Source organism: Lethenteron reissneri, chromosome 24 (genome assembly GCF_015708825.2).
Source record: "Lethenteron reissneri isolate LAM-NWPU_2019-01 chromosome 24, ASM1570882v1, whole genome shotgun sequence".
NCBI classification, from domain to species: Eukaryota; Metazoa; Chordata; class Hyperoartia; order Petromyzontiformes; family Petromyzontidae; genus Lethenteron; species Lethenteron reissneri.
In genome coordinates, this window is record NC_083802.1 from 2592119 (window position 1) to 2607500 (window position 15382).

A 15382-nucleotide genomic window follows, 5' to 3' on the forward strand; every position below is an offset into this window, starting at 1 on the left:
AACAAGCGTGGTGAAGTACGACTCAATAACTCCCATGACTCACACAGCGTAGGAAGGCCCTCATCTAGCAGCGGATTGACACTTGTCAATATAATGAAGGTACACTATCTTGATAGCACTGCATTCCATATTTAAAGATAGCTCTCATATTCCTTTCTCTGCTATCCATTTAGTCACTTGTTGAAATCAATTAGATCCTAATTGTGCTCTCTAACAAGAAGGATGCGACCTGGCAGAGAAATTCCTATTTTGGGACTTCCCTACGGAGAACAGAGTGGCAACTTTTGCAAGGAACTATCCCTGGGGATGACACTACAGAGCTGCTCACGGTGATTCTCTCCTTAAATGTCCTTTACAGTTTGTGCAGAGGGGTTCATAGTTCAGTCCATATTTTAAACATATCCTGTCACAGCTGAGCATGTAAACCATGAAATGCATTTTTATCACTCTTGCAATGACGTAAAGATTTAAAAAAGACATGCTTTGCTGTCACAAATACATGCAGAAAATTGTCTGTGTACAATTTAATTATTTTCTGTAAGTTGTATGTGATTTGTTCACGTGAACACTGCAGCCCAAGTGCAACACAATGGCAGGCAAATAATGGAATATTTAACCAAAGGGCAACTACAAATTGTAACAATTGCAGGGTGAATTGTTCAATGCCTACTTCTTTTCATTGTTGACCCAGGCCGAGACCATCAACTCGTTACACCTCAGAACCTGGCTTATTTTCAGCAGGATCAAGATGTCATCGTGGCCAAAGCCGTTGATGCCACCACACCTCGCCCATTGCCTTCTACCGTGTTTCAGCAGGAGTTCAGAATTTAATCGTCGCCGTTCAGACGGACTGGCTCAGTTCTCTGCCAAAGCCATTACTTTCAAGGCATCCAACCACTCTTGACAATAGCTCTTAAAATACAATGCATCTTATCCTGGTGGACAAAATCATATCAACGTGAGCTTTCTTTACACGAGGCATGTTTTGTCAACAGCAGCGTGTCTGCGCTCGGGACGGACAATGGAGAATTACTGCTAAGTGCTCGGGCTTTGTAATGGTATCAAGTGACAGCATGTTCCCCCTCCATCACCGGCACGCCAACACACTTTTAGCCTCACTTTACGACATTCCTTGAACACAGGAGCTCTACAATAGCATTGCACGGTTGTGAATACAACTGTGTCCGTGTGTATATAATCACCTATGATTTATTTACTGCCACTATTTTAATGTGTACTCTACCCCTCTGATATTCATTATTTAAGGTGTGCGCATGCTTTTTGTTATTAACAATGAGTACAGACGGTACAGTTTTATAAATAGCTAGTGGCGTTCATTTTTTAAAATAATGTAATACAGTCATGTGTGTGAAAATGTTCCGCGCATAATATGTAAATGATAATATCAAGAATGGGAGCTGCAGAACGCCATCTTGTGTGCAGGATTTTAATATTATTCTATTTCACCGTAATGGGAACTCTTAAACAAGATTTAGGATGCAATTTTCGTGTCATCATAAAGGCCGTTTTGCTATTTTCTGTCTCATAACATAGTTTTAATGGAATTCTAAGGCATTAAATAAAACAAATGACTCAGTATCACATAACGTTTATTTATAATTCACGTAAAATAACATTTGTGTTGGCCTTATTATGCACATAAATGGATAACGGCATTGGCAAGTCAACGAAAGCATCAAATGTTCCTGTGATGCATGGCCCATGTCGCTTCTTTTACTGGCACAAAATCACTTCCACCTGAGGGTGAGTGTCCTGCAGAGTTTGATTGCGCGTGGTTAACTTTGTTGTTTCTCTCTGTGGATTCTACAAAACATTTGCAGGCACCACAAGGACCCGACAACTGATATGATGCCAGATACATTTTCACGTACATGACTAGACATAGTATACATGGCAAAAGCCTGGTTTTCTTCTCTGATTTCGATTTAAAGCTGTCCGACAGCTCTGTTCTTCACCTAAGGACGGCTGCTTGTGCGGTGGCCGAAACGTCGTGAGAATTGTATTGTTTTATTATTATTATTTTGTTATTTCCCTTCTACGTGACTTTACCAAAAGATCCACTACTATTCTTCTCTGATGTTACGGGTATTTTTGACATATAGTTGGATGTAATCATACTTAATACGTAGAATACTAAAACATCATGGGAGGGGAGATCCGTGGCGCAGTGATGAACTGACTGCGTGAAGAACGAGGTGACCCCTGGTTGGTTCCCAGCCACGAATAACATCATTGTAAACTTACAGTAAACGGGTCATAATCAACGTTTTTGGGTTTAGATCGCGTTATTTATAAATGTGTCGTAACCCTCCACCACCCGACACGGCCAATCAGTAAAAATGTGTCACGTTGACAAAGACAAATAGTTCACTGCTTTAGCCGTGTCGGGTGGTGGAGGGTTACGACACATTTATAAATAACGCGATCTAAACCCAAAAACGTTGATTATGAATAACATTGGTCGCGAAAGCCTACGTGTTAAAGTAAACGGGTCCTAGAGCCCTCCCTTTCACCAACCACAGTGACAGGCGTGGGGAGACCTTCAGCCAGAAGTGGACCGACAAATGGCTGTAATTTATCATTATAATAACTGTGAAGCATATCAAAGAAAGTCTTAATTAGGATGAGCAATTCACTCGATGCAATATACAGCAGGGACGTGCGGTCAGGGGAGGCAGTGAAGGCAGAGCCTCATCTGTCATACTCCAATGAAATTAGCTGTTACGAAAAGTAAAAGTAAAAAAATGAATATTAAGATTTTTCCACTGATTTGTGTTATAAATCTTATTTCTGTACGATTCCAATCATTTTTATAGTAAAAATCGCCAAATTTGCGGAGCTCCGCTGCAAATACAGGGAGACACGAGAGGTGAGGCAGCGACACGCTCAGCCTCCCCTCTGATTGCGCAACCCCTCAGGAACTGGATGGAGCGTGGACAATAAGCACGTGTCTGTTACTATCTCAGTATGTCACCAATTTAATGTTTGTAGACCACTTCATTTCATGTCCTCGCCTTCCATACTCCAGGTAACTTATTTCACGTATGTGTATAAAGATATTTAGGCTCGCTGATCTCGTCATGAAACTGCAATGAAAAAGCACCAGGGGAGGCAGCTATCACATCTGCCTCACTGAGAGTGACGTGTCTAACACGCCCCCCTCAGTGAGGACACGCCCCCTCCGTGAGGCCACACCCTCCTCGGTGTCTGAATCTGGCTCTGACACGAGCCAGTGCCTCCCCAGCCATTGACCTCACCGCACGTCACTGATATACAGCAACACTCTCCAAGGGCCTGAAGCAATTTTATCATTGGGGTATGATGATACCAAACCAACAGAACGGAAGAGTCTGAGAGATTAAATTAACAATAGTAATGTTATCGTGGTATACCAACATTTCAATGAACAAAATAATTTGGGAAAACCTTTATCTGCTTACTTCTTGTCAACGATTGCAAGGAATGCATATTATATCCGTACATAAAAAAAATACTTAAATTGGTGAAGCATGTTATTTTTTTTACTTATTTCATTTTAATTGCCTCTGAGCATGAATAGTAATGACAAGTACTGAGATTGCATGGCACTTGACTTGTCAACACATTCCTGCGGAGGTAGCTGGTAGGAACGTTGGGTTGCTCGGTCAATGGCCAGGGTCAACGGCGGCGTGGTGTATTCCGCAAATATGGCCGACTGTGAGGGCGGGCACAAGCCGGCGTGAGTAGGTTAAACGTTGAGTTTTATAAGGGCACCACGGGGTGACCAGCCGCTCCCCACCCAGCCCCACCCCACCCCTCCCACCCCAGCCCCACCCTCCCCACCCAGCCCCTCCCCACCCTCCCCACCCAGCCCCTCCCCACCATCCCCTCCCCACCCAGCCCCTCCCTGCACGACGGACACAATAATCCCCTGTGGGCTGGTGTAACCAGGAGGTTCCTACCAGTAATATTGATCCTGTTGCAGTATAAGTACATGCGTGATGCTCCCAGGGGTGCGACCATATCACGTCATGCTGTGATATTTTTTGTATAAAGATGGTTAAGATTGGCTGTAAATAGACAGTACTCGACTTACGAACCCCCGCACTTACGAAATCAGCTTCCCATAAGATATGAATGTTTGACATCGACTTGCGAATGTGAACTCGCACTTGTGATCCGAACCGTCGAACTATTTTGTTCAGCGGAAAAATCCTCTGCGAGACGTAGCGAGTCACAGAATCCTGCCCGGGAGTGGGTATTTGTGTGTGCCTGTGCGCACAGACTGTTTGGGGCACCAACAGTCTGTAAAGGCTATACGGGGGATCTTTGTCTTGGGTTTGCGTGCACGCACATGTGCGCGTGTGGATGTCGGTGTGTGCGCACGTGTACGTTAATAATGTCAGCTAGTCCGACAGTTTCTTCCAAAGGCACTACAGCTTCTTCGCTGCAAACGCCTCTGGTGACAGCCAGTTACTTTACGCTCTCTCTGTTCTCTTGGGGTTTTTTTTTCCTGGGCACTGCCTCCTAAGATCAATGGAACACAAATTAATGAGTGCACAGTAGCGTTGTTATTCATGAAGGAGCGGCGAGCCGCTGTGTATCCATACATATGGTAAAGAGGCTAAATGTAACGAAATGGTTGTCAACCACGCAACATGAATACGTAACTCAATCACAGACTGAAACTAACATCTAATTATTGGCAATTATGGCCACTGTCTGATCATAGCAGAAGATCCAAATTATGACACATTAACAGAAAAACAATCACGTTATCTGGGAAGCGGGTTGTGGGTTTTATTTTATTTTGTATTTTACTTGGGATAGTTCTTACCTTTCTAACCAAGTATCCACATTGTCCTTCTGCATTAACTAAGGTTATTCTCAATGTTATGTCTTGGTGATGAATATAGTTACATAACATTATAAAATTAAAGTCCTAATTAAATTATTGTAATAAAATCATATACTGCTGTAATAGTGAATGTGAAGTTGTTAAAGGGTTATAATTATTTAACAATTCCGGGGCAAGCTGTCACGTCATGCGCAAGTGAACGGCTCTCTCAAGGACTTCCACAAACCTTCTCACTTACCTAACACTATTACCCGTGCTAAACGTGTTTGTAGTTTCACCCGGCCTATTAAGAGAACCTCTTGGGCAAATTTGGAACCAACCTCTCCGCCCCCTCCCCACCACACACATAAATATTTCGCTGATCCCAGGAACAATGACTCCCCGCGCAAACCGAGACCCAGTCCGTCCCCTCGTGCCTAACGGCGGACAGGCCACCAGGTTAGAGGGTGAAAGCGACCTCCCCGCTCGCTCGCCCGGCCACACAAGGTCAGAGCTGACGATCTCACCGAAGAGGCTTTCCAGCTCCTCCAGGAACTTCACCCTAAGATTGACCAATTCGGCATAAGAAGAAAATGCCCCCCCCCCCCGACACTTTTTAATAGCAAGATGGACACCTTGAACGACCGCTTGGATAAGCCGGAGACAACCATCCATGAATCTCAAAAACGCGGCAGAAGTGCTGGGCGACTCAGAGTGAAAGCACGAAGAAAATATGAAAGAAGCGTAAAACAATCGCGAGGCTAAAATAAGAGAAAAAAAACAGCTGAGGCTCTAGACTCCCCTTCCATCTCACCGGACTCAAAAGTGCAAGCATACAGAATAGGCAGGAAGGAGGACCGTGCAACCAAGGAGACCAACAAGAAGCCGAGACCTTGTCTGATGTTGATCCATTTCTATAGCAGGCAAGAGGCGTTGAAGCTAGCGAGACTCTCCAAAGAAAAGGGTACCCTCATCCAGAGCAACCGAATCTTCATATCACCGGATCTCACGCTGGCCGATTCCAAAAGAAGAAACCTGCTCCTGCCTCCACTAATAGGAGCTAGTGAACAAGGGGTCCGGTCCCAATGCAATACCCTGGTGAGGGATCCACACCGGAGGAAGACGGTGGGACTTTGTGACCCCAAAAGCATGGAATGCAAAGTCGTTCAAGAGGCACTGCAGGGCCTTTCCCCTAAAACCAACCGCGCTGGTGACCTACCCACATGTTGACACGACGGAGAGGAGAAGAACCAGCCTGTCAGAGAGCCTGTGGCAAGGTTAATCATTACTTATAGGGGTGGAAGATGGCACTGACTATTCACAGCCCCACCCTGTTAATTGCAAAAATCTCGACGAATGTCATCAAAACGGTGACCGAACGTCAATCATCGACCTTCCTGTAAGAGCAACTGTTTAAGCCATCAAAAACGTCCTTCTCAGGGTCAACCCTTCCATAAAATTTCCCCAGGTGTCTGCAATTCACCAACTGTCAGACAAAGCAACTGAATGGCTAAATCAATTAGAAATTAACATTTATTATTCATTGGCCATAGGGAATAATCCACATAGTTGCTCATGTTTTTTTCATAAGCAGACGGAGTATACGATTTACATCATATTTATCCCCCCCAATTGTATCTTGTGCTATCGGTGTCATGCCATCAAAGTATGCGTTTGGATCTCTTGCAGAGCAAAACTTCACCCATGGTTAAAGATTGAGCCACAGAAGTGGATATCACAAACTACCTCTGATATGGCTGGTCCACAAATGTAAACAGAAACCACGGTAGTGATATATTAACTACCTCTCCTGGTGTACAGGTCGTGGCTTCGATCCCGACCCCTGCCCGTAAATTTAGAGTCTGCATGTCTCTCCCTGTTGTGTAATTATGCTGCGAGTGCTCCGGTTTTACCCGTTACATTTAGAAATATGCTTGAAAAGTATTTGGTTGCTATAAATTTCCACATGATAAGCCACTTCGTTGAGCTTTCATTCGTGGCCAGGTCGCCTCCGAAAAATAGCGATACAGATCGTCGAACACCTGACTTACAAACACTCGCACTTACCAACCAGCTTCCACGAAATATATATATTTTTTTATTGACTTAAAACGCAAACTCACACTTGCAAACTGAACCGCTGAACTTTTGTTAACATATCCTTGAAATGTAATGAGTATTTGTGTGAAAGTGTGGGTAGCAGTAGTGTGGCGGTTAGCGCGCTCACGACCAGCAACAGACGATTATCTGAATGGGTCATGGGCTTCCTCTAGATTGACTCAGCCTCAAATGAGTACCTGGTGTGGTGTGTAAACATCGCCACTGGGGAGACAAAGGCAGCCGGGCGTGGTGCTGGCCACTCATCCCCTCGTGTGCCGTGCCGGCCTTCATAGGCGCTGCTCGCTAACAACACTTTCCCCGTAAGTCTGTGAATGCTGCAATGTGGATCGTTGTTAAGTGTCTGTGCGTCCGCACGTGTCCCGTGTGTGCAATTGTGGTTACTTATTGCGCCCCTTCTGACAAGCCAGCATCAGATAAGCGAAAATAAAACATTCTCTTTACTTTTTGTTTTACTATATTTTTAGTGGCACATGCAAATGTACAATATTTCTTAATATTTGAGTTTCCCTGTTTTGTTGAACTAACACATTTCATAACACTGACTGTATGGGCATTTAAATACGGTACATTATTGTTCCAACTTACAGACGGGTCTCATGAACGAATTGTTTTCGTAAATAGACTGCTCTATTGCTAGATGGGCTTTACCTGGTAAAATAAATAAAATAAATAGGTACAGCACGTTCCCTGCTCCAAAAATTATACTCGTATGGAAGTCAAAGTTATATTTTTTATTCTTAGAGTTCTAATTGACCAAAATTAAGTGCCAAACCGTTTGAATGTTTTTAAGGAATGGTGATTGGGCTGAGACGATCAGATAATTACATTTGAGTACCCAGTTTAGTTATAGAAGTTTCTGGGATTTAAACCCAGGATATTAGAGCAGTGACATCTCAGCAGTTACCCCATAACAGATGCCGCAAACTCACCGTCTAGATTTGGGTGTAATTAGGAATCAATTGGAAGCCTTTGGATGAGACAGAATGCTCGTCTCTACCAAATATACTGTGCGTCCTCATCCATTATCCACATTGCATTTGGGTATGTGATTAAATGTGTGCTCAGAGGTGACTGCAACACATTTGGATGAGTTTTTTAGGAACTCTAATTAGCTTTGACCACGTAAGTTATGAATATTTTCCTACATGATTTGATAAATTTACATTTTATTCAACAATATCCACACGTGTCACGTCTGTGAGGCTGCCATGAGTGTATCCTTTATATAGCACACAGTAGTAGCCATTTATACGTGAAGAAATATAAACTACTGCAACAGACTTGACCGAAGTTTTAATACAAAACCAAGATTAAGTAATCTCTTTTCCATTTCACATTTATGTAACCTGCCTCATTGGAAGTTTAAACTTTTGCTCAATGACTCTTGACTACATTATCTCATGATAAAATGGCTATTGCCAGACATTGTTTTAGGATTGTGTACGTGCTTCAAGAGGACATGTCGGATAAAGTCAAATTTTTAACAGATATTTCGTTCTTAAAACGATGTCAAGGAATATATTTCATGTTTGCTGTAACATATGTAAACACTTTAATAGAATACAAAATGTAACGTCTACGTAATTAAACCAGCTTGCAACTATGCCATTCATGAGTGCTGCGATTACCAGAACATACTGTGCAAAGTACATGGAAAAGTAGCAGGATTATTTTTCGTTCCAAAATGTACTTTATTTGAACACCCATGTTCACTTGTTACACAGCAAAGAGTCTGTGACAAAGCGCACAGAGGCACTTCACAGAGGATATTTCACGAGTGATCAGTTATTTAACAGAATACGTACAGTTATTTAACAGAATACGTACGTATAGAATACGTACATTGCTGATAACTACATACAGTGCATGACACATTAGTGGCAAGTTTCGTTGTTTAATGACTTGGAATAATCCAAAATCAACTCAAGTGGTTGAATAACCACGTGCACTGCTCAAGATCAACGTCAGAAACGTCCATGATTGGACACTAGGATTTTCATGACATTACACATGTACCCACACAGCTTCAACGACTTGAGTGGGATTTCAATGACAGAACTTGTATTACCTGGCCCGCAGGGAATTACTTTGTTACAGTTCTTTATGTATGGAAAGTGCCGATTCCCCTTGTGCCACAAGTCTAAACAGCATCAACAGTCAATAGGGATACTCTCTGGTTCTTTCCGGTAGTTAAGTATAAAAAAGACGCTTCGGTCGCAACACAAGCGTCCGTCTTCAGGTGTGAAAAAATGATCTGCTGTTGTGGCTTTATATAGGCACGGGAGGGGAGAGGGAAGGGAAGGTGAGTTTGGCTGTGGGAGTTCACAGGGGAGAGGGGGGAGGGTTTGTGGGGACGCTTGTGTTGCGACCGAAACGTCGTGAATTCTTTTATTTTATTATTTTTTTCTACCTACGTGACTTTACCGAAAGAACCAGAGAGTATAGATTCCTGCAGTCACGAAAGCTTCAAATCAAGTCATTCGGGATCATAAGGAAAACCATGCATAGTCACTAGAAAAAGGGAATTACATTATCATACATGTTTTACTGTACAATATGAAATCTGTTAGACTTTTAATGTAATATAAACATTAATTTAAGTTTAGCTTTAACTGAATAAGTTTTCATATGTAAACAATTTCAGGTCTGTTGAAAATATTGGACAAGCTTTTAAAAATATTATTATTAAGATAGTGATGTGTGCAAAATCGTGTTTTCATTTGGTATTTTTATTTTTGCCTGAGTTTTGAATCTCCAATGTCAGATTAATTTAAATAAAAGTTGATCGGCTGAAGATATGAGATGAAGTGTCCTTGAACTTTAAAAAAGGAGTCGCACGGAGAAAAGTCCAAAAAGCACAGAGGCAATTGCACAGCACCATCAATGAGTAAAAACGAATTCTTACCTAAAACTCAGCAATGATTCGATACACTTTCCATTGGTGTGATGTTTATAGGTAATCCCTGATAACTGTTACTGCAAGGTTTTGCATTTTTCATCAAACTAAGTTGGCAACTATAGCTAAGTGACACTGTATTAGAAGTCAACATTACCCCCAAGTTATGGAGATATGTTGGTGATGCTCATCTTAACTGTGGCTCCAAGCCATATGCGGGGAAACTGATGTTTCCATGTCAGGGCACATTATGTATGTTGAACTGCAACGTATGAGTTTCCCTCAAAAATGGTAATAATTTGTAATGAGCTCAGATTGATAAGATGTTGACCTGGCCAGATTTAAGTTCATGATACATGATGGAGTATTGCTGCTCCACCAAATGAGTTATTTCTCTGCAAGCAACATATGTATGGTCGTTATGTTTTGGATAATTGGATTAAAGTTCACGTGCAATTGTTAGTTACCCGTTGGAGCCAATGATCCCAACTCGCCATTTCTGGAAATGCATAGAATATAATTCCGTGTTACGTTTCAATGGAAGATGGTATACTGTTGGTGTATATTAAAATGGCATCAGTGTACACTCCGTATAAAATATAATATAATCCAACAAACCAGTAGCCACGCAACAGCTCATATATTTGTACAGAAAGACCTACATTAACAGAGCGGTTGTCATTAATGAATTGTAACTGAATGATCTCTGCATAGTCTTGAAATATTGGTTCAAAGAATATCCTCTGAAAATCTGTTTTGAGCTATAAGATTTAATAAAACTGGATAAGCTGTATTGCTTTGTATTATCCGTTTATATATTACTTACCCTATGCTAATTCACTGTGTATCCTTAAGAATGTTATGGTTTCATGTTGTGAAATTATAACTCGAAAGGAACGTGTAGAATTGCAAAACACTTCAGATTGATAGTTTCAAACTTTACCCAGAAAAATTTCTTGGTATGTGAGAAAAATTAAGCAAAAATTATATAAATACTCAACAAAAATACTTAAAAAAGACAATAAAGTGGTTTGTCATATAAAGCATTTTTCATTTTTACAAAATATAAAACATGGGATGAAAAGGCGTTTATACATGTTTTGTACAGGACATTATGCATGTCCAAGACCTCAGAAATTATCAATGTACATACAAAACCACAAGCAATTACAGTATCCAATTACACAGAATGCAATGGTACTGAAGTGATTTTCAGTACCAGAACACAAGCTGGCTCTTATGTCCCATCAACAATAATACATTAATTATTGCTGTTTGTCCACGTTACTATTTCATACTGTTTGTACAAAATATTAATTTTAAATGGGAGATAATGTGTGCAACACCAGTAATCGTTCTAATATAGAGATGTTGTCTGCAATTACCCTCAAAAGCAAAAAAAACATTTCCATAAATCAACTCCACACTAATCTGTAAAATGTAACAAAACATTTGATCTAGTGTTTGTACAATTTATCCATTACTTCTAAAGCCCCTCAAGTAATTACTTTTCTATGGATTTACATATTATGCTTGAACCATTAATATTTTTCTTTTATACATATTTCTTACAAACAAGTGCATCTTACGAGTGCAAACCAACGAGTCTATCACCGCTAGTTGTAATTGATTCCATAGAGTAACCAAAATTATTTGATTATTTTTTTAGGACTCAAAACATCTTGCCACAGTGGCATATGATGGAAAGTGTATAGTACAGCATTTAAAAATAAGATTTAAAGTTTTTACATATATCATTCATATTTCTAAAAAATACATGTTCATCAAAAGAACAAATGTAGTCAAACTGACTTGACATAAGTCACCCCATAACATATGTTGAATGTGATGTAGAAAGTTACATGGCAAGCCAATATAAAAATGCACAGATGGGTATAGGATAAGGCTGGAACTATAAGCATATAACTTGTGAAACCCAATATCATTGTCAAGCAGCCAATCTTTCTAAAGGTATGTCTGTTGGCTACAATCTAAAAGGGAAAGATGGTCCAAACTCTGTGCCAGTTCAGCGACGACTGAATCACAATCTGCACTTGGACTTTCTGCATCTGAAAACAGGTGACAACAAGGGCAATTAACATCATGCTTTTCAACATCACTCTCTATATAATACACCCATTGTTTCATGTATCACACGATTGTTTAAAATATATTCATTTAATTACACAAATGCAATGGACCGATATCACAGGCAATGGAATGGAATGGACCTCTCGCCCAAAGAAGGGTTTTTGCCAAAGACGTGAGCCGAACGATTTTTGTTAGAAGTTCGAAGGCAACGTGAATGCCTACACACATTGGCATTTTATTCGTACAAATCAGACCCAACAAATCAACTATAAATCATATTGGTCACAAAAGGCTACCTGGTTAAATGTAAGCAATATCAATGACGACATTGGCAACAGCACTTGTCGTAAACATTTAACATTCCAAGTGGTTTCCTGCAATATTTACGCGTGGAAAAAAGACGGTGCAAGAGAGTAACATCATTGTCTCAACAAGATCATATATCAATATAAAATTAGTTTTTTACATAAGAATACAAATGTCTAGCAGTGTGCTCACCTGCACAGTTCATTCCATCCTGATCCACCAACCCTTGTACAAAATCACCATCAACTGGTGAAATATCCACAGCACGAGGCTCAAGCTCTGTTTGTTCACTTTGGTTCAGAGTCACAGATATGTTCGATTCATCACCTTGGTCTGTTGGCCGTACTCCTGCTGAATCTGTGGCTTCTTTGTTTATACTCGGACTCATACAATTGTCGACATCAGACCCTTTTTCTTCAACTACCAGACTTTCTGAAGCTTCTGACGACTGATTATTCCCGTCATCCTGGTCTGTCTCAATGGTTTCAAAGTCAGACATATTTTCCTTTGTCTCTTTAGTGTTCACACTGATGTCTTCTGTGACAGTTTCATGCATGACGTTAGAGGTTGAGTCGCCGATTATATCAAGTTCAGCTTTTGTCGTAGGCTGACAATGCGCTTCCGGCATAGGAGGTTGACAAGACTCAAAATCCTGAAGCAATTCTTTCTCAGGATTGAGCAAACTATGATCTTCCGTGTGTGTCTCCAGCTCTTCTGCATCTCTGTTTATTTGCCCTTCCTCTTCATTTAGCTGATCACCAGTCTGATCACTTGACTGTGACCCTTTACCACGTTTTTCTGAATTTCTCTTTTTTAAGAAGCCATCTGGGCGGAATGTACTTCTGGTCACTTGCTGTTTTTTTACTGAAGAATCAATTTCAAGCTCAAATACCTCTGCTGACAAAGCCTCACTCGTAGTGTCTTCTGTTACCTGTGCACACAATGTCAGATCACATTCAGTTTCTGCTGCATGTTCGGCACACATTTCTGCAGAATCTCCACATCCATTTTCTTCAGCCACCTTCTCACTTACATGCCGCAATAAATTTGACACTGGCTCTGTTTCCTGTTCTAATATCAAAAGATCGGCAATCGTGTTATTTTCTATTTCATTTTCTACTTCTGACTCAAGTTGCTGAGACTCAAGTTGCTGAGACGCAGTGCCTCTTTCACCTTCCAAAATATTTTCTTTCATATCATTTTCAATAGCATCCTCTTTTAATATGGCTATTTCTACTCTGTGTGTGTCAGTTGATTCCAAACTCGTTCCTTTATTTACTGCCAATTCCATCTCAAACATGTCTTTTGCTTCTTCATCCACTTCCAACTTTTGTTCACTTACTTGTTCTACTTTACAGGGATCTTTACTTATTTCTGTCTGATTCTCATTCTGCCATGTGTCCACTGTATCCTCTTCAACATCGACATCCTCACGCTTTTCTTCACTTTCTTCAACATTAACAATCATAATAGAACTGTCATCCTCTTTTTCGGCACCTTTGCCGTTATCCACGTCTCTTTCTATATCTTCATCTTTTGTAACCACCTTGAGATTGTATTGGCGACTAATAAGTTTCATCAGATCTTGTTGCCAACCGGTATTGTCACTCTCAAGTGCCTTCTTTTCCAGAAAGTGTATCACCTTACAGGAAGGGTCCTCTTTCAACTTGGCAATTTTGTTCTCCAGCACAGTGCGTTCATTCCGAATGCATTCCCTCTCAATAGCAAGCAATGTCCTTTGCTCCTGCAGTTCCACAGCAAACTGATCAACTTTAGCCTCTTCCAGCCTCAATCTTTCTAATTTATTTGCCAGTTTTACTTTCTCTTCTTCAACCTTTGCTTTTTCTTCATCAAGTATTTTTTGTTCTTTTTGTAGTTTAGTCCAGTTTTCTTTTAACAATGCTTCAGACACATCGAAGCTATTTTCTTGCTTTGTCTCTTCCGAATCAGTCGTTTGGGAGCTCTGATCTACTGTTGGGCGTAATGGTATAGTGTGATCAGATACTGGGTCACTTGGCACCTCTCTAAATTTGGCCTCAACTGCTGAATCTGCAACTGTTTCTTGGTCTTCCTGGGCTAGTTGTTCCCAAGTTGCATCCTTACGGGTTCCAAGGAGAAGCTCCTTCTTGATTTTGTTTGAAAGCTCCTCCATTGACTCCACCAGAACATCATTTGAACCATCACTTGGTCCACGAACGTACGTATCGATCAGCTCCACATCCTAAAGACGGTACCGACAGACAGTATCGATGATCAAGGTCAGGTTCAAAGCATGGAACACATCATCTGACAGGATGATATTGCTTATTCGTTTTTGACTGAAGCTGATAAAGAACCAATGGGTACTTTTTTACCACACTAGAATTATCAAAAACTGTTCTGAAGAAAGCTAATTACAAAGAGAGGATAACTTCATGAATAAATCAGGAACGTTACCTCTTCATATTCAAGATTTTCCATGGCCTTAGATAGGTTTGTGTTGGTATCAGTTGGTACTGGATCTAGAATGAGAATAAAACACTTTGTTAAGACACTTTTTTATAGGACACAGACATTCTACATATAATATACATGATTACATCAAATTGAGTTTCTCATATCTTGGCAATGTGGCCAAGGAAAATTTGTTCTACATTTAAATGCATATATTGTATATACATTACGTCGCTTATCCACAACTCTCTCATCAATCAACTCAGAGACATATTACGTTCTTTTACGAGTCAAAATTAAAAGACAAGGTTGTCAGCAGCACAAACATTTTCTTTTTCCCATGCTGTTGCAGCTACGGTAGAGATTTTCCTCTGTGACAGTAAAAATTACACTTTTAAGTATGAAATGTATTCAGTCCATGGTAAATTGGTGACAGAGAAATTATTGGCACATCGAGATATGACGCACTCTACATCATGCCATACAGAACGTGACGGTGCATACCACCTCTGCGATAAATATAAATGGATGACATTACGAAACCATAGTGGCTCATTGACTTTGCTTGCTGACATTAGGTGAATATAAAATGTTTTCAGGTCAGTAACACGACAGACCAAAGGAAGACCAGTGCTTTTGAACACAATGTCAAGTTACATTCAGCATGTTGCAACTGCACTTGTGGAATAAGCTGAATA

The 15382-nt window shown here is 40.6% G+C and overlaps 1 protein-coding gene across 8 annotated transcripts in view; it reads right to left on the reverse strand.

Annotated features, from left to right (window-relative positions):
• Positions 1 to 9369: 9369 nt before the first annotated feature.
• LOC133346416 (uncharacterized) overlaps positions 9370 to 15382 on the reverse strand; it is a 187844-nt gene continuing 181831 nt past the window's right edge. For all 8 annotated transcript variants that reach the window (XM_061557959.1, XM_061557956.1, XM_061557957.1 and 5 more), the window contains 3 exons: positions 14688 to 14752; positions 12444 to 14472; positions 9370 to 11923 (listed from right to left, as the gene is read on the reverse strand). In XM_061557959.1, coding sequence (XP_061413943.1) covers positions 11820 to 11923; positions 12444 to 14472; positions 14688 to 14752 — 2198 coding nt within the window. In that variant the 3' untranslated portion in view covers positions 9370 to 11819. The remainder of the gene's footprint in view (positions 11924 to 12443; positions 14473 to 14687; positions 14753 to 15382) is intronic.